At 44.0% G+C, this 21101-nt stretch overlaps 1 protein-coding gene across 2 annotated transcripts; it reads left to right on the top strand.

Moving 5' to 3' along the window:
* Positions 1–1106: 1106 nt before the first annotated feature.
* LOC143299466 (uncharacterized) lies at positions 1107–17826 on the top strand. 2 transcript variants are annotated; one of them, XM_076612685.1, is made up of 3 exons: positions 1107–1358; positions 9729–11467; positions 15188–17826. In XM_076612685.1, the coding sequence occupies exons 2-3, from the start codon at positions 10339–10341 to the stop codon at positions 15589–15591; spliced, it is 1533 nt and encodes a 510-aa protein (XP_076468800.1). In that variant the 5' UTR covers positions 1107–1358; positions 9729–10338; the 3' UTR covers positions 15592–17826. The 2 variants fall into 2 exon arrangements, with proteins under 2 accessions (XP_076468800.1, XP_076468801.1); XM_076612686.1 differs by lacking the exon at positions 1107–1358 and adding an exon at positions 6647–6732.
* The last annotated feature ends 3275 nt before the right edge of the window (positions 17827–21101 follow it).

The following is a 21101-nucleotide window of genomic DNA, read 5'->3' on the forward strand; positions in this document are numbered from 1 at the left end:
GCTGATCTGACTCAGGTTGCAGGCTCTGGGAGACTGGGTTAGGACACTACGCGCCGTGTGTGTGTGTGTGTGTGTGTGTGTGTGTGTGTGTGTGTGTGTGTGTGTGAGTGTGTGTGTGTCTGTGAGAGAGAGAGAGAGAGAGTGTGTGTGTGTGTGTGTGTGTGTGCGCGAGTGTGCGCGTGCGTGTGAGAAATGAATTTTTCAACAGAAATTATATGTATAATGAACCTATGTGCAGTGATGAGTTTCGCAGTGTGTGGGGGTGAAAGTTCAGGAGGAGGGTTTCGGGGACGGGGATGGTGGTGGGGGCGAATCAGTGAATAACTAGGCAGCATGAGATAGAAATATGTGTAACGATGTACAGGAGAGAGAGAGCGGGCGTGGAGGTGCGGGTGGTGGTGGTCTTTATTGTTCCTTCTTCTGTTGTTGTTGGGTTTTTGTTGTTTTTGTTGTTGTTGTTTTTAATTACCTATTCTGAAATGAGTAGAAATGTTCTTAGATGTATCAATGCAATTTTGTGGGTTTTTTTTTTTTAATACTTAAATGTTTACACGTCTGTTAAGTGCGTTATTTTGAATTCTTTTCACAACCTTGTTCCTGAATGGGTGAAATGGTTTAATGCTTTTTTTCTGTTTTCTTTTTGAATCTCTTCGTATGGTTAGGCAAAATATGTTGACCTACATGTACTACCTCTTTAAGTCTGGCCAATAATCTATGTACTATGAGTTACACTACCATATGTTAATTTCTCTTGAGAGATAATGAAATTGACTTGTGGCCCGTGTGTGGGGGGAGGAGGGGGGAAGGCTGCATTGACATCCATCAATGTCGAGCGCACCCACACACGCACGCATCAGTCCTCACCCATGTCCGCCCCGTAGATGGACACTTAACTTCATGTTCTCTGCTCTTACCTCGGCGTGAAGTATCCGTCCCACTAACACATCCACTACACAACCCCTCCCTCCCTCTCAGAACAACAAGAACAGCGATTTAAAACCCCGGCTGTCGTTTGGAGCTGGCGCATTGTTTGGAGAGCTCTTCGCGTCTCCGAAAGGTGGAGAGCGCGCGGTGACGTTTAGTGCTGGCAGTGCAGCAGACGACAGTGCTCGACGTGACGAAAAGATCGCGTGCGCAGATCTGTGCGTGGAGCAGTAGAAGGAACATTAGCACGTATGCCGCTGTCAGCGACACACACAGTTGTGAATTCAGCTTGGATGTGGTGATCTGTTGGTGGTGGTATTGTTTATCATTTTTTTTGTTTTTAGAAATCTAAATTGTTTCGATGAGGAAGCATCGATTTGACTACTTCATGAAACGTGCGAATCGCACTGGTCCTTAATGTTTGACGAGAAAAGGTACATGTGTTGCACAATGAAGTCTGTTAGTTAAGTTCGGTGTTATTGCTGTTGGAAGATTAATTATAATGTGACAGTTGGTTTGTGCAGAATGTTAAGTGGATGAATTTGAACGATTCAATACTTTGTGCTTATTATGGAATGTCAGTAATATAGGCCAATCTAGATATCAGACCCCACGTCTGTCTATATCATTTATCTGTGTGAATGTCAGATTTAGGCCTATATCAGTTGGCTGTGTTTGAATGAATCTGTATCTGTCAAAATCAGTTTATGTACCTCATAGGTTGTAATATGATTCTGCCAGCTTGTATGTCTGTCTGTCAATCTGTCTATAATGTGGATTAGAAATATATGCTTGCATGTGCACACACACACATCCTTTCTCTCTCTCATACTCTCTTCTCTCCCCCCTCTCTTTCTCATTCATGCACACACACACACACACACACACACACACACACACAGGTATTCTCTCTTGCTCTGATTTTGCTTACACATACACGCAAGCACGCACGTACGCACACTCACACATAATTATGCATTTACACATACGTATATACTCACGCACACACACATACACACACAGGTGCTCGCGCGCGCGCGTATGCATATTCGCACACAGACATAATCAGTTTTTTTTCTTTTTGTCTGATTTTAGCCCCAACCCAACCCCACACCCAGCCCCTCCTCCCTCATTATATACACACACAGAAACACGCGCGCACGCTCCCTCATAGTCTCTTTTTCTGTCTCACCCGGCCCCAATCTCACTTCACTTCACTAACTTCAAATACCTGCTTTGGAGCATAATTATGGTATAAGATGATAGAGCACACCTTCAGTGGACAGGGCTGTCTTAACAGTTGGGGCCTTGGCCCTCCAGCTGCCTTCATCTCCACCACTGTGCATCTTCTGTTTCCTCCATGTCTGCCATAGTCTGGCCACTTTTCTTCTCCTTTGAACAAGTTGAAGGGTCAATTGCAGTGATTGTATGGCGATGTTGTTTGGAGGTTTGGAGGGTGTGGCCAGTCCAGCTTCATTTCCTTATCCTCTGTTTCTTTTTACTGATGGGAATCTCGTTGGTTATACCTCTCAGGCTGGCATTTGATATTGCTTGTGGCCATCTTATGCCCACAATACGTCTCAGACATCTGTTGTGGAGGTGTGAAGTTTGTCAGTGTTTAACTTTATCAGTCTCCAAAGTTTCTGATCCATACAGGATTATCTTCACTCAGGTGTTGGAGACATCCAGTCTGCATTCCCCTCTCCCAATATTCTCTCTCTTCCCCGCCCCTCCCCCCCACTCCCCGTCCCCCCGCCCCCTCTCCCAAGTTTAGATCGTGACAATCAGAGAAACGTCACAGACTGCAATTCCATGTATTCGCTTTGCACGCACACACGTGCTCATGCGCAGTCTCAAAGAATACGTGAACACATACACATATTCTGCACTTTTGGTTTCAGCCAGGTCTCCTTAAAAGAAATATGTGCCTACGTGGGGAAAGGGAAGAGGGAGAGGATACAAAATGCCCATTGATAATGTATTTGAATATTCAAATAACCCTTCAGTGTGGACCTTTGAAAGTCACCCACTTGTATTAATCTCCACTTAACGTGAAATCGACCGATGCTGTTCAAAATTTCCCTTAAGAAGAAACGGTTATAGCCAGTGGACTACTAGCTTTCATTGCCTTAAGCCCGAGTTCTTCGCTACTCGTTCTTTCATCGCCGGTAAACAGTATGGAGTGTGCTTTGAAATGAATCGTTCAAGGTTTTCAATGCTTTGTTATTGCGTTGTGCAGTGCAGGTGGCCGTTTATGTTTCTCCTTTGTTGTTTCGGACGTCTGGGTTTTCCTTTGCATGTGTTCGGTTGCGGTGTGAATAGAATCTTGTTTGATTTTATTTTATTCAGTTTGAGAGGCGGAAGGAAGAATGGGGGGGGGGGGGTGCAGAGAAAAAGAAAGAGACAGGGACAGAGAGAAAACATGCATTCATGAGTAAACATACATACTCATAATCAAACGCGCGCGCGCACACACACGTACAAAAATAGAACATAATAGAAATATGTATAGGCACACACATAGCGCGCGCGGACAAACACACGCACTCGTGCACTCGCACACACACACACACACACACACACACACACACACACACACACACACACACACAGAGAGAGAGAGAGAGAGAGAGGTTGTGGTGATTGTAAGGAAACATTTGAATCCAATTTGACGAACAGCCAACCACTCGGGAGAAATTGAAGCGGGTGGATTTTTAAACAGGTAATTTATTATAGTTGATTGTTATATGGCTGTTTAATGTTTTCATTTTCTGTACACTATTAAAATAATGTTGTTTTACCGGTAAAAAGGATCTCTCTCTCTCTCTCTGACTCTGTATATTTGCTTGTCTCTAATTGATTGTGAGAGAGACTGTGTGAGAGAGACAGACAGACAGATATGGGCGTAGGTAAATCAGTTAACAGAGAAGACTATTGGTGGAGGGAGGTGATAGTGGGACAGGAGAAAGAGAGGGAAGCACACACACGCACGCAGAGAGAGAGAGAGAGGACGAATCACGCACAAAGAAATTGCAATCAAGAGCTGCATAACTACCCAGAGCTGTGCTACTGTGTGTGTGTGTGTGCGCGCGCGCGCTTAAGAGAGAGAGAGAGAGACTTCCTCTGTGCGAGAGAGACACATAGAGAGGGAAATGGGTCGGAGGAACTGGGGTGGAGGCTCAAAATATTTATTCGACAAAAGCTATGGCAGATCATTAGTCAAACGCGGGAAGCTGGAACGACTTACCATTAATGCCCTTGTGTGATAGGCTACTTGATCAAAGCTGTCATTCATATTCGGCATTCTATCCCAAACTCTATCAATAACCGTCGTGCACTGTTGAACTGGCTTGTTTACTTTTGTTTATCAGAAGAGAATCTTATCGTCCAAGAAGAGAGAGAGAGAGAGAGAGAGAGAGAGAGAGAGATAAGGGGTGGTGATAGTTAATGCGTCTCCAACAGTGTCATGAAATGAATCAGCTTGTTAATTTTTACTCACCCATACCACAAAAATTGCAAGAACTAATAACTGCATGTAACGACAAAAAAATGGAATAAAAAAATTGCATATTTCTGTATCTAACATTTTCCCTTAAAATACATTTCTGTGCACTAATAACACCTAAATATTAAATGCGACCGAACTCGCACGAACCCAAAGTAAGAACTTGTATTATCGATATAAGCACTGCGTTACCATTGCAAAAATGATTAAGATACATGTACAAACACACACACACACACACACACACACAGAGGGATGAAAGAAATATACATCAAAGCGCAACATGGCAAGAATGCAGTCAGCGATGTAATTTGCAATGAAGGTGAAGTAATTACAGCGGGTGGAGCGTTACTCGGATTTTAAGCTTTCTGAAAAGCCCCGCCGGCAGAAATATTCTCCCCGGATTACATGCCATTTCCCCAAGAAAACCCTCGCGTAATGGCAACACGTCCTTTCCCAAGAAAGCCCTCACCTTACAATAACACGTCCTTCGCAGCTGTGTTGGGTGCAATGGCAGTTTCCCTGAAGTTGAACTCAAACGCCTACAACAGGAGTTCGGGTGTTTTCATTTCTCTGAGTGCTCGTTTGTCGTGCAAGAGATTTACGATCGATATAAAGTGTGTATTAATACGCATGTGGTTTTCTGCACTTTTCTCGAACGCATACGGGAGGGGGTTGCTAGGCATTAAAGCGGATTCAGAAATACAAAATTAATTATTTATCCATACAATTGGGTAGGGCTTGCTTGAATGACCACTTTATTCTTATCGCCTTTCTTTCTGGTGCCTCTGAATGCGTGAACGGTTGACTAGTTGATGAAATAATTGAGTGAATGGCTGACTGAGTCATTGATCTATACTGTCTTTCAAAAATAGGTCATCACAAGAAATTCGAGATATCGCGTTTGGCTAAGCTGATTGCTTCTAAAGGGTCAGAAATTTGCCCATAAAGAATGGGAGAAAACCGTCGCAAAGTGATTGGAAATCAATCAGTTGGTGTTCGTGGGCGGGTGAATGTCTGAGTAATTGCTAAATTCGGCAAATATCAGGTTCACGCTATCATCAGCATACGCGAGTCTTTATGGGTGGGCGTCGTCATTGTTGTCGTCGTAACGACCGTCATTACAATTATCGGCGTCGTTATTGCCGACATCATCATCATCATCATCAGTATCACCATCTTCACTTCCATCACTGTTACCATTATAATCCTCGCCATCATCATTATTGTTGCCTGCTAATTCATTTTCATTAAAGTATGTCAGCATCCCTGTGAACAGCTGAAAATGTAGGTATAGATGTTTTGCGGTCCAACAAGCATATAGAATTGCCCGTTGTCACAACTTGTGACGACAGTTAGGGCGTGTGGCCCGTCTTCGTTTTTCTCCATTCTCTTCTTTCACTTTCCCTCCTTCTCCCATCCTTCAGTTCGGGTAGAAGTCTCGAATTGCGCACGAACCACGTGCATACATATTACTCAGCTCACCTGAGCGAATATGAAATATTGTTGGGCAGCAACAATATTCGAGGTTTTTGCAGCCCGACTGCCGTAGTGTACGGGTCGTCTTCGTTGTTGGTGGGGTAGCTACCCCGACGTCTTGGCACCAGTTGAAGTGAGGGCCGCCTGTCCTCCGTTGGAGCCACATCGGTGTTTCTTCGTCTGTCTTCGTCGTTGTCTTTGTGGTGGTCGTTGGTGTACGCTACCCGTGGCAGGTAAGAAGCCACTCGTCAACTTATCTTCAATGTATTTCTATCAGTGGTGTGGGTGTGTAAAGAGGTTGAGGTTCGACAAGAAAGGTGTACGTTAGGTTTTGACACAATGATCTATTTCGTTAATTATTTGTGCTACCACTGCGTGAATATGTACTTTTTCTTGTGTCGGCTAATATTTTTGCCAATTTTATTGTTATTGAGTTTTAAAATGATACAATTTTACCTTAGTTCACTGTTGTGTAAAACTGGGCGTTGGCTCTGTATGATAGGTGTAGAGAGTGCGAGTGCCGCATATGAGCTCTGTAATTCGTCTTGTCAGTGTTATATTCCAGCTTTGTATTTTGAATGTGCGGTACATTTGTTTTTGTTAATTATCGTTAGAATTAGTATTGCTCAGCACTGGGGGAACATTCCGTAATGTTCCAGCTCTCGCTGTGTGCTGGGTGTCCCGGGCCTTTCGTCTGGTGACCCAGATCTTCGCCCCTCCTGCCCTGTGACTGGTGTCCTGGGCTCCGGGCCTTTTGACGTGCAGCCTGGGCCTTGGCCTGGCGCTGTATGCCAAGTTCTGGCACCTGTGCCTTTTGGTTGAGGGTTCGTGCCTTTGGTCGAACTTATGCGCCACGTGTCCGTTCGTCTGGAGCCGTGTGTTAATGTTTTTTCCCTTTTTTTTTTTTCTTTTTAAGAGAAAAACTTCCTGAACCCGCCAAAGACTAAAGCACGAACATCTGTGTACCAGTTATGGTTTTGGGGTGGTTTGTCTTCTCCTTGAGTGTGTGTGTGTGTGTGTGTGTGTGTGTGTGTGTGTGTGTGTGTGTGTGTGAAAAATCGCGTTTGAGAACGTTTGAGGGAATCGGTAGCTTTGTATGCGACTTCTGTTCGTTTCGTTTGGGTTTTTTTTGTAGTTATGGTATACGTTTGTTTTTTGTATTTTTTGAAAGTATAGGCTGTGTGTGTAAGGTTGCGTGAGTGGGATAGACAGAGCGGAAGAGAATAAATTTGGTGTGGAAGAGAAATATCTGTATTCTGTGTTTGTGTTGTCGGGTGAACTGGGTTGGGTGTTAGGTTTTAAGACAGTTCTCGACCTCTTCCCTAGGGGGGTCGTGACACCCGTTTCTGATTGAAAAGACTAAAAGCTATCCACTCTGACATTTTCTGCTGTCAACGGATCTGGCCCTAATAAACTGTCTGAACTCCTTCATATCTATACTCCTTCTCGCCAGCTCCGTTCTTCCTCTGATACTCAACTTCTCAGGATACCTCACGTCAGAAATAAGACCCGTGGACACAAATCGTTTTCTTTTCAATCGCCAAAGATGTGGAACAAGCTCTCTCATTAACTCCGTCATTCTGATTCCCTTGCATCTTTTAAATCTGGCCTCAAAACAAACCTCTTCCCTCGGCAATAAGTTCAGTTGTGGCAGCTCCACTCCCTTTGCGTGAGTTGTGCTTGACTATGTGTGCATACATATGTATGCGTACATAACTACATGCATGTATATGAATATGTGTGTGTGTGTGTACGCGAGCGCGCGCACGCGCGTCTGTTTATATATGTTTGTGTTTGTGCGTGCCTGTGTGTGCGTATGTGTTGAGGGTAGCTGCCATGTACATACGTGTGTTAAAATGTATGTATGCATTGTGTGTTTGTGTGTGTGTGGGGGGGGGGGGGGGGGGGGGGGTTGTATGTGTGTGTGTCTAGTTTTTTGTCACATTTTGGTGTGTATGTAACATCGATGTAACGTGTTATGTGACCAAAAGTGTTTTTGTAAAGCACCTAGAGCAGATTTCTGGATAGTGTGCTATATAAATATCCATTATTATTATTTTTATTATTTTTAACATTTGATAACTGACATATATGCAAAAAAGAAGAAAAGAAAGGTGGCATAACCTTACGTGCAAAAAAGCCAGGAAATATAACAGTGGCATTGTAGTTATGTTGGTGTGACAAAAGCAGAAAAAGTACAATGATCCAAGTCTTACAAGTGAGGACACCTATTCCCCTCAAGCTCAGAAGTGACACAAGATAAATACACCAAGCAGCTTATTTCGCCGTGCACAGTATTTTCTTGTCCCATGTAACGGCGCCAGATTGTGCAAACAGAGGCACAGCGGTTTCTCACACCCAGGTGCCATTTATTGACACAGTAAAGACCAGTCGGTGACTGACCAGTCTAACACGAATGGACTGACGTGTAACAAATCTGCTGTTTTTGACGTTGCCAAGTAGGCCTTACTGTACTGGTAGTTGTTGAAAGGCAGAGTGACTGCAGAGACCCACGTCTGTGTCAATGCAAATGTGTGTGATTGAATGCGAACGGCTGACATATGCCGGAGCTTCCAACATTCTGGCGATCACTTGCTGTACGAATTGCATGCGTGCGGGGTTCAGTTTTATAATATCAAAAGAAAGGTTAAATGAAATGGCTGACATTAGCATGTCAGTATGCTACTTTTTGTCATTCTGGTAGTCATTTGACGCACGTATGTCTACTCTGTGTGCGCAAGGTTGTTTTCAGTTTGTTCACACTGGCTGGTAGGTGTATTATGGAACTGATTTCAGGAAGCATGTAGAATGGATATTTCCGTCCCTTTTTTTCGTCTTCCCTTCCTTCGCGCCACCATTTGAGGCGAACTAGCGACCACATGCACAACATAACTCTTCATAAAAAAAAAAATTAAAAAAATGGCTGTTTAGAACCGTCCGACGTTACTTTTATAAGCAGACATAAAAAAAAAAAGCTTAGATTTATGGGTTTTTTATTGTTGTTGTTTTACTTCCGTATAGCTCATGGACATGGTTGTTTGTGTGAAAGTGGAACAGTCCAAACAAGGGTCAGAAACCGATTAACATGTAAGATTATTGCTATATAGATACAGTTTCTCGCCGGCAAATCCATCTATCATGGCTCGAAAAAAACAAAAAACAAATCGGTATGGAGAAAACATCATTTTCAACATCTTTTATATCGCTATCAAATGTATAGGCATAAACATAAGAGAAAGCTGCTGATTGCAGCAATACTGTGTTTCCTTATGTGAAAATTACATTGTTTATTAATTTTTATTTATTTACTCATTCACTCACAGGCTTACTTACTTTCGCAGTTACCTATCAATGCACTCATCAGTGAATTCTTTTCACTTGAAATAGTATTCAATGCCCACTCGATACCGTACATTCAGTTAGGTTGTTCAGGGGTATATTTGAACGTCACTGTAGGCCTTATTTGTGCCGAAACTGGTAAAATACTGTATTCTCATTATTGTTAGTAGCAGTAGTTGTGTTCCTTCGTTTGTTTGTTTTTTATTCAGGTTATATTTTATAGATAGATACATCTACAACAAAGAAGATAATATATGTACACAGTTATGGTGGCTTTCGATCCATACCATTTCACCTAATAGAAAAGAATTGTTTATCTTTATGGACAGCATTTTCCAATGCCGTATGAACTGTATGACATACGAAATGGCTATTAGACTTCTCATTGTACAAAACATTTGTCGTCTTAGGGTCTGAAACAAGGTTACCAAGCAGCGGTAATGTGTCGAACTGACGAACGGTATTTGTTTTGTTTTTTCAGTCTAAGGCAAACAAGCCAAGGGGTGCATGGGGCGAGATAGCAGAGACCGCTGGCTGTTACCTCTTCCTGTGGGGAAGTTTCCTGTGTGACCAGTGTGTGACAAACTTAGCACAAACCCAATGGGCCAGAGAACGGGCTGAATGAATCTCCTGCTACCTAGGTATCCTGGCTTCAAAGACTGGTCCTGCTGGGCAGTGTAACATAAGTCATTGGGAACACTGTGGGCGTGCCCTGGGAAAAGACTGGTTCTATCAAACCATCACAACCATTACTGACGTTTGTCCACCTTTTTGACGAAGGTACACATTCCGTCAATCGCTACCACCATCACCCTTACACCCTCCCCTCTTTTTTTACTTCTTTTCTCTGCCCGCCCTTTCAACCCCCTTCCCTCCTCTTTTGATCAGCAGAAAGGTTCACCTTATGCGACTTTTTAAGCCAACATACACACAGTGTGTAGATTCAGCTCTAGCGCCTGTGGCAAGTTTTCCTCAGCGCTACATTATTCTCCTGCCCTGTGGTGTAGAAACGCGGGAGGCCATTCTGTCCACGAGTGCACTAGTAGGTGGAACAATATTGACGAAGGGGCAAGCCAAGCGGAAAAGACAGAATGGGGGAACCGCACTCACAGGGAGGGGACACAGTGCCTAGTCCCTCAGAGGACGTAGACAGCGGTCAGGACAGACAGGCACTTAGTGATAATAGCCAGCCAGTGTTTGATCAGCAACACTCAGCCACAGGGGGGCATTCGGACATTCCGAGGGACGAAAGCACAGAACAGTTGACACCACAACAGGAAGACGCAGAACAGGCAACGCCAAGACACGACGACACAGAATCGATAACACCAAAACACGGCGGCACAGAACAGGAAACAGCAAGACATCAAGGCACAGAAGAGGAAACGCCAAGACAACAAGGCACAGAGCAAGTAACACTGAGACATCAAGGCACCGAACAAGTGCCACAGAGACATGCAGGCCCGGAAAAACTGGCACCAATTCATCCACGCCACCCAGAAAGAGCGGCAGACCGTGAGACACCAAACGGCGGCGTCGACAACAGCGGCGGCGGCGGGGTTGGTGTCGGGTTGTCAGTGACGTTGTTGACCCTCGACGGTGGGCTCGATCCACGGCCGTACTCCCGCCAACACTTCCTGCCCAGCCCCAGAACGGAGCGGGACCACGTGCACGACATGGCGGACCTCAAGCTGATCCGGGACTTCCAGGTGCGGAGGAAGTACGGCAAAAGACCCACGCGTCCAGTCCGGCACAGCAAAAGCGTCATCGAGCTGGGTCTCTCCGGAAGACGGTACTTCACCAACGGCGACAACGCTTCCAACGGTGGTGGTGGTGGTGGTGGTGGCGCCGCGTCATCAGCGCTTGACAGTGCCCGGTCTGTGAAGACGTCATCGTTTGTGGGCGAGGAGTTGGGACGTCTGCAGAACGGCCCCAACCCAGCGTCCTCCGCGGCGAAACCCGGCACGGAGGAGGAGAGTTCCGTGGACTCTGTGGCCAAGGACATGCAATCCCCCGTGCCTTCCTTCCCTCCCCTGTCCCCGGGGGGTCCCAGGGCTGGGGTCCGCTCGGAGAACTCCTTTTACTCCTCTCGCCACAGCGGCCAGTCCCCCCCGTCCCTGCTGACCAACCACTTCGGCTTCAGCACCATCCGGCCTGACACCTTCTCTGGCATGCAGAGGCATCGTAAGATGAGGCTGGCTGCTGACTCGGACAATGAGGGTGGGTTTTGCGTGTGTGTGTGTGTGTGCGTGTGTGTGTGTGTGTGTGTGTGTGTGTGTGCGTGTGTGTGTGTGCGCGTGTGTGTGTGTGTGCGTGTGTGTGTGTGTGTGTGTGCGGAGGAGCGTATGTGCGCGCGCGCGGTTTGGTATATTAGGTGTGTGTGTGTGTGTGTGTGTTCGCATACATATACACGTGCGATTTGGTGTGTGTGTGTTTATAAGAGAGACAGAAAAAGAGCGACGCACTGGCGAGAGAGAGAGGTTGGGGGGGGTAAGGATTGTGTGTGTGAGAGAGTTTTTCATTTAATATTGGCCCATAATGCATACCACATTTTAAAACGGAAACGAATTATAGTGCTGCTCGAATAATATTCCACAAAATGTTATCGAACACATCCACACACACACACACACACACACACACACACACACACACACACACACACACGCTCTCTCGCTCTCTCTTTCTCTCCTCCTTCCCCTCCATACATGCTCATTGACTGTGACAGTTTGCACGGTTGGTTGGACAATGGTGTCGTCGCTCTTTCAATCTTGGAACCTCTGGGAAAGCAATATTGACCAGCGGCTGTCACACAATGCTTTACACTCATGTGGCCTGATATTTCTAGTTACAACAGCGTTTTCTTATTCCATACATTGATTGACTACTGTTCATTTGGAGAGTCCTGCAGTACAGTACCATCGTTGTTTCTATGGGACCTCTGATTGCTACCTGTGATCTCGTTTTATCATTCCTGCAGGAAAGGGGGATTTCACCATTGGTGTTGGTATGTTTATCGGGGAGTTGCAAGCTTCCCGATATCATTTTTATATATGTATACATATATATGTATGTAATTAAATTGCCTCGTTATAAACCCTTTTAAGCATAGGTGGAACTAGTAAGACATTAAAAAAAATAATACAGAATTATTTTTTTTAAAAGAAAGAAAAGAAAAAAAAGCGCCGTGACGTTTTAAGCAAAATATATCACGCAAACACACATTAGACGCGTTCACAAAATATACAAGCCAACATCACGCAAAGACGCGTGCATTGCTTTAAGCTATTTTATTCAAAGAAAATGTAGCATCAGCATAAAAACACAAAAAGCATGGGAAGGACAACAAGCATGGCTTAATAAACACTACCAATAAGAAACAAGTAAGCACAAAACTTATGAGGACACATTAAAGGAACCAAAATAAACGTAATCACATTGACAAGTATGAGGCAAAACAGTACACGAAGAGACGCAAAGTTCCAAAAATAAAGTATTTAAAAAAAGGAAACGGTATGTAATGTGAAAGAATGAGATAGAGAGGGAGAGTCGTGGTGGCAATTCAGGCCTTCTCTTTCACACACACACACACACACACACACACACACACACACACACAAGATCACTAGCCCTCCCCCCCCCCCCCCCCCCCCCCCTTTTTTTTTTTTTCTTTTCCTAAACTGTCATGTATGATACAGTTTGACCAGTCTGACCAGACTGTAAAGCCCATGTACCCATTCTTGATCAAGGAAACGCCTGCCATTCGCAGGATTTGTGGCCACACAACAAACCGCCTAATATCCACTCCACGAAATCTCTCTGCCCTGTGACTCCCATGTACTTCCACGTGAATAGTCAAAAATTCACTGCCTCAGACTACAAGTCTATTTCGGGAAAAGACTGGACTTCCCTTTCACTGCTTCGCCAACACGTCATTGTCTACTCTACGTGTGTGACTCATGGCAATGGAAAAGAAAGGAAGTCTACCTGAAACCTTATTTGAAGCCTCTTTTGATCGTGCCTTCATATTTAGAGACAGACAAAGTGCTGCATGTGACATACATGATACAGACTAGGTTTGAGACAGCTGATTTATTATGCTACTAGATTTATAAAAAATATATTTTATATATATATATATATATATATATATATATATATATATATATATATATATATATATATATAATTCTTGTTAGCAGCACATCGGCGTTTAATTTGGCCATCAAATGATAACAACACACAAAAATAAAATTGTGTTGATTTCGTACAATGACAGTCTAAACACTAAAATCAAAATAATGTCAAGTTGGTTGAATGATTCATTCATTTCTTCATATCGTCGTTGTTCTTCCATAACTGATGGCATGATGTAGTCTCCCGTCGGGCCGACGGATGAGTAGGCAGGCAGGTTTATCTGTCAGTGTGAGTCCTCATATGGGAGAAGAGGCCGATTCTGGATGCGCAGCACTTCCCACACATGTTGCAAGGGAAAACGTCTCCAGAAGTTGAGCCCTGCTTCCTTCGCTCACGCTTCTCCTTAATGGCCAACGTTCTCTTGTTTTTTTTCAAACGTATTTATGCCACTAGAGCACAGCATCCTCCAGCGATAGCGGTCAAGGGCATCAGTTTCCCAGGAAACGATGTCTATGTCACAGGCTTTGAGGTTTGTCTTCAAGGTGTCCTTGAAGTGCTTGCAAGGTCTTCCAAGTCCTTCAGCTGGCCATACAATAGCATCTTCGGATCCTGCTGTCTATCACGCTGACGACATGTCCTGTCCAGCCTAGCTGGCACTGGATCAGTGGGCTTTCGATGCTGGGCAGGCCACTCCTCTCTAGGACCTGGAGGTTGTAGACCCTGTCTTGCCACTTTATGCTGAGATTCTTTCGTAGGCGTCTCTGATGAAACTGCTCAAGTTGTTGAATGTGACTGCGGTACGTCGTTCATGTTTCACAGCAGTACAAGGTGGTCAGCACAACAGCTCTGTAGGTTTTGATTTTGGTGCTGAGCCTGATGCCTTTGTTGTTCCACAGCCTGTTGTTGAGTCTGCCAAAGGTGGAGATGGCCTTGGCGATGCGCAGCGTCACTTCTGCACCAAGGGCTCCGTTGCTGCATAGGGTACTGCCCAGGTAGCAAAACTTGTCGACTGACTTGATGTCTGTGTCATCGATCTTAATTGCGGGGGGGGGGGCGGCGGGGGGGGGGGGGGGGGGGGGGGGGGCTCTGGCGTTCTGTGAGCTAGCTGGTTGGTACATGGACTCTTGCTGAGGCTGATGGTGAATCTAAAGCGCCTGCAGGAGGTTGAGAACCTGTCCATAATGAACTGCATGTCCTCCTGGGACATCATTGTTCAATCAGAGGCATTCAGTATAGAGAATACCCTCGTCGAAGCCGATTGATTATGTCATTTCCACAGACTAGTACACCAACATCTTTATCCCCTAAACCTTGGCCTGTCATTTAACGAGATATTGGACAATTTCATTTAGGTCCCACTAATGCTGGGCAATCATCTTATTCAACACATATAACGCTGGACCCTCTCATTCATTCGGGGCCATCTTACTCAGCGTAATCTAACACTGGACCATCTAATCCGTGGCCATCTTACCAGTTCAGCGTAATCTGAGGCTGGACCAAATCATTTATCATAATGTGATAGGCTATCTTATTTAGCGAGATATAAAAATCATGAAAGTGTTTCTTTTGACTACTTCTTTTCAACAGGGTAACGCTGGGCCATCATATTCAACACCGTCTATTATCTGACCATGTTATTTCGTGTAATCTGGTGTTGGAACATTCTGTCTAACATAATGTACTATTGGACCATCTTATTAAGCATAATCAAACCTTTTATTCTCTCGAGATGCATAACCCAGTCATGATCACAGTGTTGCTATCCCCATGTCAGTGCATGCTTGCTGTGTGTTTCCACAGACTTGCTGAAGGAGCTGGAGCAGCACGCCAAGAAGCAGATCCTGGCCTGCCAGAACATGGGCTTCACCCACCGGGGCAGCCGCGCGGCCGAGAGCGTGCTCAGCCTCAAGCACACCGTCTCCCCGTCCGCCTTCCACCCATCCTCCTTCTTCACGCGCCACGTGCCGCGCGGTGAAGAGCCGCGCGGGGCGTCGGGGTCAAGGTCGGGAACCCCGGCGGGGGGCGTCCAGGAGGGGGAGGGCGGGGAGAGGCCGCCGCGGAGGAGGGTGACGCCGGCGGGGAAGTTGAGTATGCCCCGCCTGGTGGTGCCGGACCGACAGGAGAAGACCACGCGCAGAACCACGCTCCCCACCGTCAGCGGCAGCTCCCTGCAGGTGGTCCTCACGCAGAGCACCAGCAAGTGACGGGGCACCGCGCGTGGCCACGTGCAAGGGACCAATCCCTGATGTTGTGTGTCAGGGATAGCTGCTGTTCCAGCACACCCAGGTTTGCCAGCGCCTTCAGAGAAAAGTGCGTCACGTGCACTGAAAACAAACGCAAAGCTCTTGACACGTTTGTGAGCGCGTGCACTGATCAGAGCGTGCAGAAAAATAAGAAAAAAAAAGTGTTAGTTATGCATGCCACGCGCACTGAAAACATAACGCAAAGCAAGCTCTTGACACGTTTGTGAGCGCGTGCACAAACCAGAGCGTGCAGAAAAAAGGTGTCACAGTTAATTATGCCCCGCGCACTTAAAACAAAAAGTCAAAGCAAGCTCTTGACATGTTTGTGAGCGTGTGCACATGACTGTGTTAAAATTGTTTCATCATCATTGCTGGCACGTCTGAGCCTCATAACTATTTTATCGACATATGAGGACCTGTGTCAGTGGAATGCTTATCCAGACATTGACACAAGCACAGAGGCAAGCCCTAAGGGACGGAGTTGCTGGCACGATCAGTTGTGCATGAAAACCGACTTTTTGACAGGTTCGCTTGCACGTGTACCGACAGGACAAACTTCGTACCAGATTTCCGAGAACCTGATGAACGACAGGCCTGTACAAGGTGTACATGATTGGAATGTAAGTTGTTATCGCGTGCATAGAAAACAAAGGCGAGTGGGCCGATTCCGTGACAGGTCTGCTAGTACGTGTGCAGACCACAGACACAGACACGGGACATATATGCAGATCTCATCACAGTTTTGCTAACATGTCCTATAGGAAAGAATAAGGCAGACCTTCTAGGTGCAGTTTTGCCAGCATGCAGAAGCGGATTTCCAATACGTTTGTTCTTCTGTGCGTGACAGAGGTCATTCCTTGCTGGTACTCGTCCTGGACAATGAGACAGATTTTGTGATTCGTTATCAGGCATGCTCGATAAAGCCATCAAACAATTGTTTGGTGATTTTTTCATTTGTTCAGAGGTATCGTTTGTATCACCTACCCCTCTCGCTTACGCACGCACGTATACGGTAATTAAAAAAATCATCATTGAACATTACAGCGCATGTGTACGATAATTTCATTGTTAAACATGACCGATACTTATTTATATATTGTCATGTATACTCAGCATTGTCCACGGCTTTCATACTCGGATAGCATTCATGATGGTTGTAAAATCGATTTCGTATGACATTTACATTGCGTTATGATACGCTTGCTTTGGATACAATAAGATCTGAGTGGGTGGACCTATTATAATTATGTGTTCTCTCTGACATTTATCTCTGTTCTTTTCTATACCTCTCACTCTGTGTGTGTGTGTGTGTATTATTCAAGATGCGGGGCTCATTGAAATTTTTTTTTTCAATCTTATAGAATAGTACTTAATGTGGAGACGTCGTCTATTCCCGAAACACTTTGTCACAAAACAGATCGATGCATTGTAGCTTTTTGTGCCCTTTCATCTTTTTTTATTTATTAAAAAAAAAAAAATTATTACATCATGGCAATATCTCGCTTCTGTTTATTAAGCACGATATTTTTATATATATATATATATTCCTTGTTCAGTTGTGTATAGTATACTTCATCTAAAATTGCGTCAATATAAGAAATGCAATACCCTGTATGTATCCATTAACGTGATAATATTTTACAGATGAAATAACTGGTTATGAAACAGGTGGTACGTTGTGACGATATGGTCGTACGTATTTTAGATCGTTTATTTTTCTCGCTGTTGGTGATGTTGTTTGGTATCAAAGTAAGACGAAAGAATTATTCCCGATACTGTTCAATCTCTGAAACATCTGGAAATTTTTCGTGTTCGTATTTTAAGACGAGCCGCGTATGTAGAGTGTGTGCGTACGTGTGTGTTTGGGTGGAAGCGTGTGAGTGCGCGCTTATGTTATGTTTGAACCAGTTTACGTGTTCATATTAAGTTGAATACTGTGATGATAACGTATGAACCAATTTACATGTTACATATTAAGTTGACTACTGTGATAACCTTTTAATCATTGAAGTGACAGCAGCAAACTGTGATAATATAACTGTTCCAGTCTTGTTGGTAGGTAAAATTGTTACGCTGTTGACAGTAATCATACATTACTGCAACTGAATGTGTGAAAATTTAGACATTTCACTGATAATCCGTGACAAATGTTTATATGGAATTTTACATTAAAACTGAATGGACCATCTTGGGGAAATAAAGGAATGAATAATCAGCTTTTTTTTTTTTTTTTTTGTAACCTTTCTCTTTTCTGTTGTTGAAATGATGTTCTGTGAGCATGTCTGAGTGTGACTGGCGATAATTATTCTACGCGGAAGAAACCAGTACTTGCTTGTATTGTAAATGAGTCACGGCAGTGATGCACCTACTATAGAATTTTGTGCCGTGTGTTTTTCTTTCTTTTGTTATTGTTCTTCTTCGTGTCATCCAATCGGATTATTTCTCTCTTTTTCGGCAATGTGAATTGAAAGTCACGAAAATATATGATAACATGGAGCACCAGACTGATATCGTAAATACGCGACTGTGCACGCACGCTTGAACGCACGCACGCACTGACGGTACACACACACACACACACACGAGTGCGTCTACATCACTTCCCCTTCCTCGTCCCTTCACAACGGACCATCACAGAAATGGCAAAGGTGTGTAGCGGGAAGATAATTATCCCCAAACAAAAAGCGTAATCTTGCGTACATGCAGGCATGCACATCTTCAGGCGCACGCGCGCACGCACACACACAAATATACACACACAGGCATACATACATACAACCATGGCACATACATAGTCATACAATACATACATACTGGCATGCTTGCAGTGCATACATACATACAACTATGGCACACACACACACACACACACACATTATCATACGCACACACCAATGCAGACACACAAGCACACATCAATACATACACACAAACATACCAGTGAGTCAAAAATAGCGTTACCACCATTGAGATCGACTGATACACTGAAACTGACTACGAAGACCGTAACCGACATCGATACATTGCACGGCTGTCTCTGCACGGCAGTGAGCAGGTCAGGACCGAGCACTCCTGTTCATTCTTTTCAAGCTTTTAGATAAGAGAGGCGGTGTCTTCAAGACTCATGCGTAATACCCACTTAATTACAAAGGGGAAGAAGGCGAAAAAAAAGAAAGAAAAAAGACACCGCAAAGCAGATCATCTGGTTCACACACACACACACGGTGATATGACCTTGACTTCTGATCTTAAAAAAGCATTTTATATTCTGGCCAAAATGAATAAATGTAAAAAGTGAATGCCAGTGAAAAGCTAAAGTTCTATCATGCTTCTACATTTTTCAATTTCGCTGTGCCGTGACCTCATGAACTTTCACCTCTCATCCCGCTAACTATTATATCTTTATAAAGCATACTGACTTGGAAGGTCTCAACTGATCATACTTCCACCCTACCAAGTTTGACTCGTTCCAGTCTAACTTGTTGTGGCCGCTGAGAAAATGCAAACGTTTTAAAGTTTACCACGGACCCACATGCACCAAATAATTGCTCAGACACCTTTCCACACGTGAATTAAAAATCCTGCCATGACGAACAAACAAAAACATTGATGCACATGTACAGAAGTGACACATCTGTGTAAGCGTTGGATTATAATGCACGACAGTGGCGTTTTATTCATTCATTCATTCATGAAGCGCTTTGCTCCTGCTGCTGTCTGTCGTTGGGTTACGCTGCTGGTCAGGCATCTGCTTGGCAGATGTGGTGTAGTGTATATGGATTTGTCCGAACGCAGTGACGCCTCCTTGAGCTACTGAAACTGAAACTAATTGCTTGCCGCCATAACCATCTGTCCTCGCCATTTCCCAGCACTTTAATTATCATTAATTTCTTAAGAGAACCTGATTTAAGAGTGAAAATGTTCTTCAATACTTAAGGCATTTTACTTGCATTGTTATTTCCTCGTTTTGACAGAATTCTGACGTGAAGGGTGGTTACTCATACACGGCCAAGTGTTTTTAGATTTTAAAATTTACCTCCCTTGCTGAACTCATACTTTTATATGACCCCCAGCCAAGAACAAATTTCGGATCGTGTCACGAAGCACATTTGGGCTGGAAATTTAACTTAACAATGAAAATCACTTCCATTTATACTTGTGCTATTTACTTCTTAGATTCATACCACTATGCTTGTTTCACATATTTGCTGGCTTATAACAGTTCATATTATTTTCTTTGTGGAAGAAACTTGATGCTTTACAAGTTTATTGACTGTGAAGCTTTGAGACATGATGTTAATTACTCCAAATAAGACATTAAAGAGGAAATTTTCCATTATATATATTCACATTATGTAACAAATGAATATATATAGGCTGTTACTTCACTTTAATACATGGGCATTGAATATAGAACACATATATTTTTCAAAGGTAGAAAATATGTGCAGTCAATCTAATAGATGATACCAGTACATTTTCATGAACAGATATGAAATTATACACACTTATTACGATTTGATAGAAATACTGATTTGTTGAGTAACGGGAATGTTTATTTCTGTGATGGTTAACTCACTCAGTACGGCCAGTCCTCTCTTCTCCTCTACACAGACCCCTCGGATGTCCAGTGGGTGTCTAAATGACCCAACCTTTAGCTTCCGTCGTCAGAACTGCGGTATTCTTTGTCAACATTCACCTCTTCAGTATAAGCGTTCCGCTTGCAATATTTTGATGATGGTAATTGGGATGAAACCCTGTTAACGTCGTCTCTTTCGCTGTTCGTATGCAGAGAGTTAAACTAACAGTTACCTGATCAACTATTTCGTCATCCATGTCAGGAAAAATATTACAGTAAACTAGCTGTATGTTTTATATGGAGTACAAATAAAAGCAAGGCAAATCATTGTATCTGGGATTGGTGCAATCATTATGTTGCAACTGTTTATCCTCAATGCCCCAACAGTGGTCAAAGGATTAAGTGTTCTTAATTCTTGTGGAAATCATGATAGCCTTCACCCTCACATGCTTACTTGTTCACATATTATGCACATGTGTGTGTGTGTGTGTGTGCGTGTGTGTGTGTGTGTGGATGTGTGTGAATCTTCCTGCATCATGTATACTTTGTGTATATGTATGTGTAAATGTACTCATATAGTCCATGTGAATGCATCTTAAAATAATAATAATATCCTCACATGCATGACAGATTCTGGATATGGACAATGGGTAAGTTGTGCACACATGCATGCGTGTGCTCGCGCTTGTGTAAGAAAATGACACAATCACATCTGCCTGACGTGAAAATTTTGCTTCACAACTGATTATGACTTAAGAACAATGTGTTAATTCATCATTATTTACAGCATTCGCCTGTTTTTGTTTGTGTGGAGTGATGGCCTAGAGGTAACGCGTCCGCCTTGGAAGCAAGAGAACCCGAGTGCACTGGTTCGAATCACGGCTCAGCCTCC

The sequence above is a fragment of the Babylonia areolata genome, chromosome 25 (genome assembly GCF_041734735.1).
Source record: "Babylonia areolata isolate BAREFJ2019XMU chromosome 25, ASM4173473v1, whole genome shotgun sequence".
In the NCBI taxonomy this organism is placed as follows: domain Eukaryota; kingdom Metazoa; phylum Mollusca; class Gastropoda; order Neogastropoda; family Buccinidae; genus Babylonia; species Babylonia areolata.

Coding starts and splice junctions, on each gene's coding strand:
- LOC143299466 (XM_076612685.1), top strand. CDS start 10,339: ATGGGGGAACCGCACTCACAGGGAGGGGACACAGTGCCTAGTCCCTCA. Junction 11,468..15,187: donor TGCTGACTCGGACAATGAGG/GTGGGTTTTGCG, acceptor GTGTTTCCACAG/ACTTGCTGAAGGAGCTGGAG.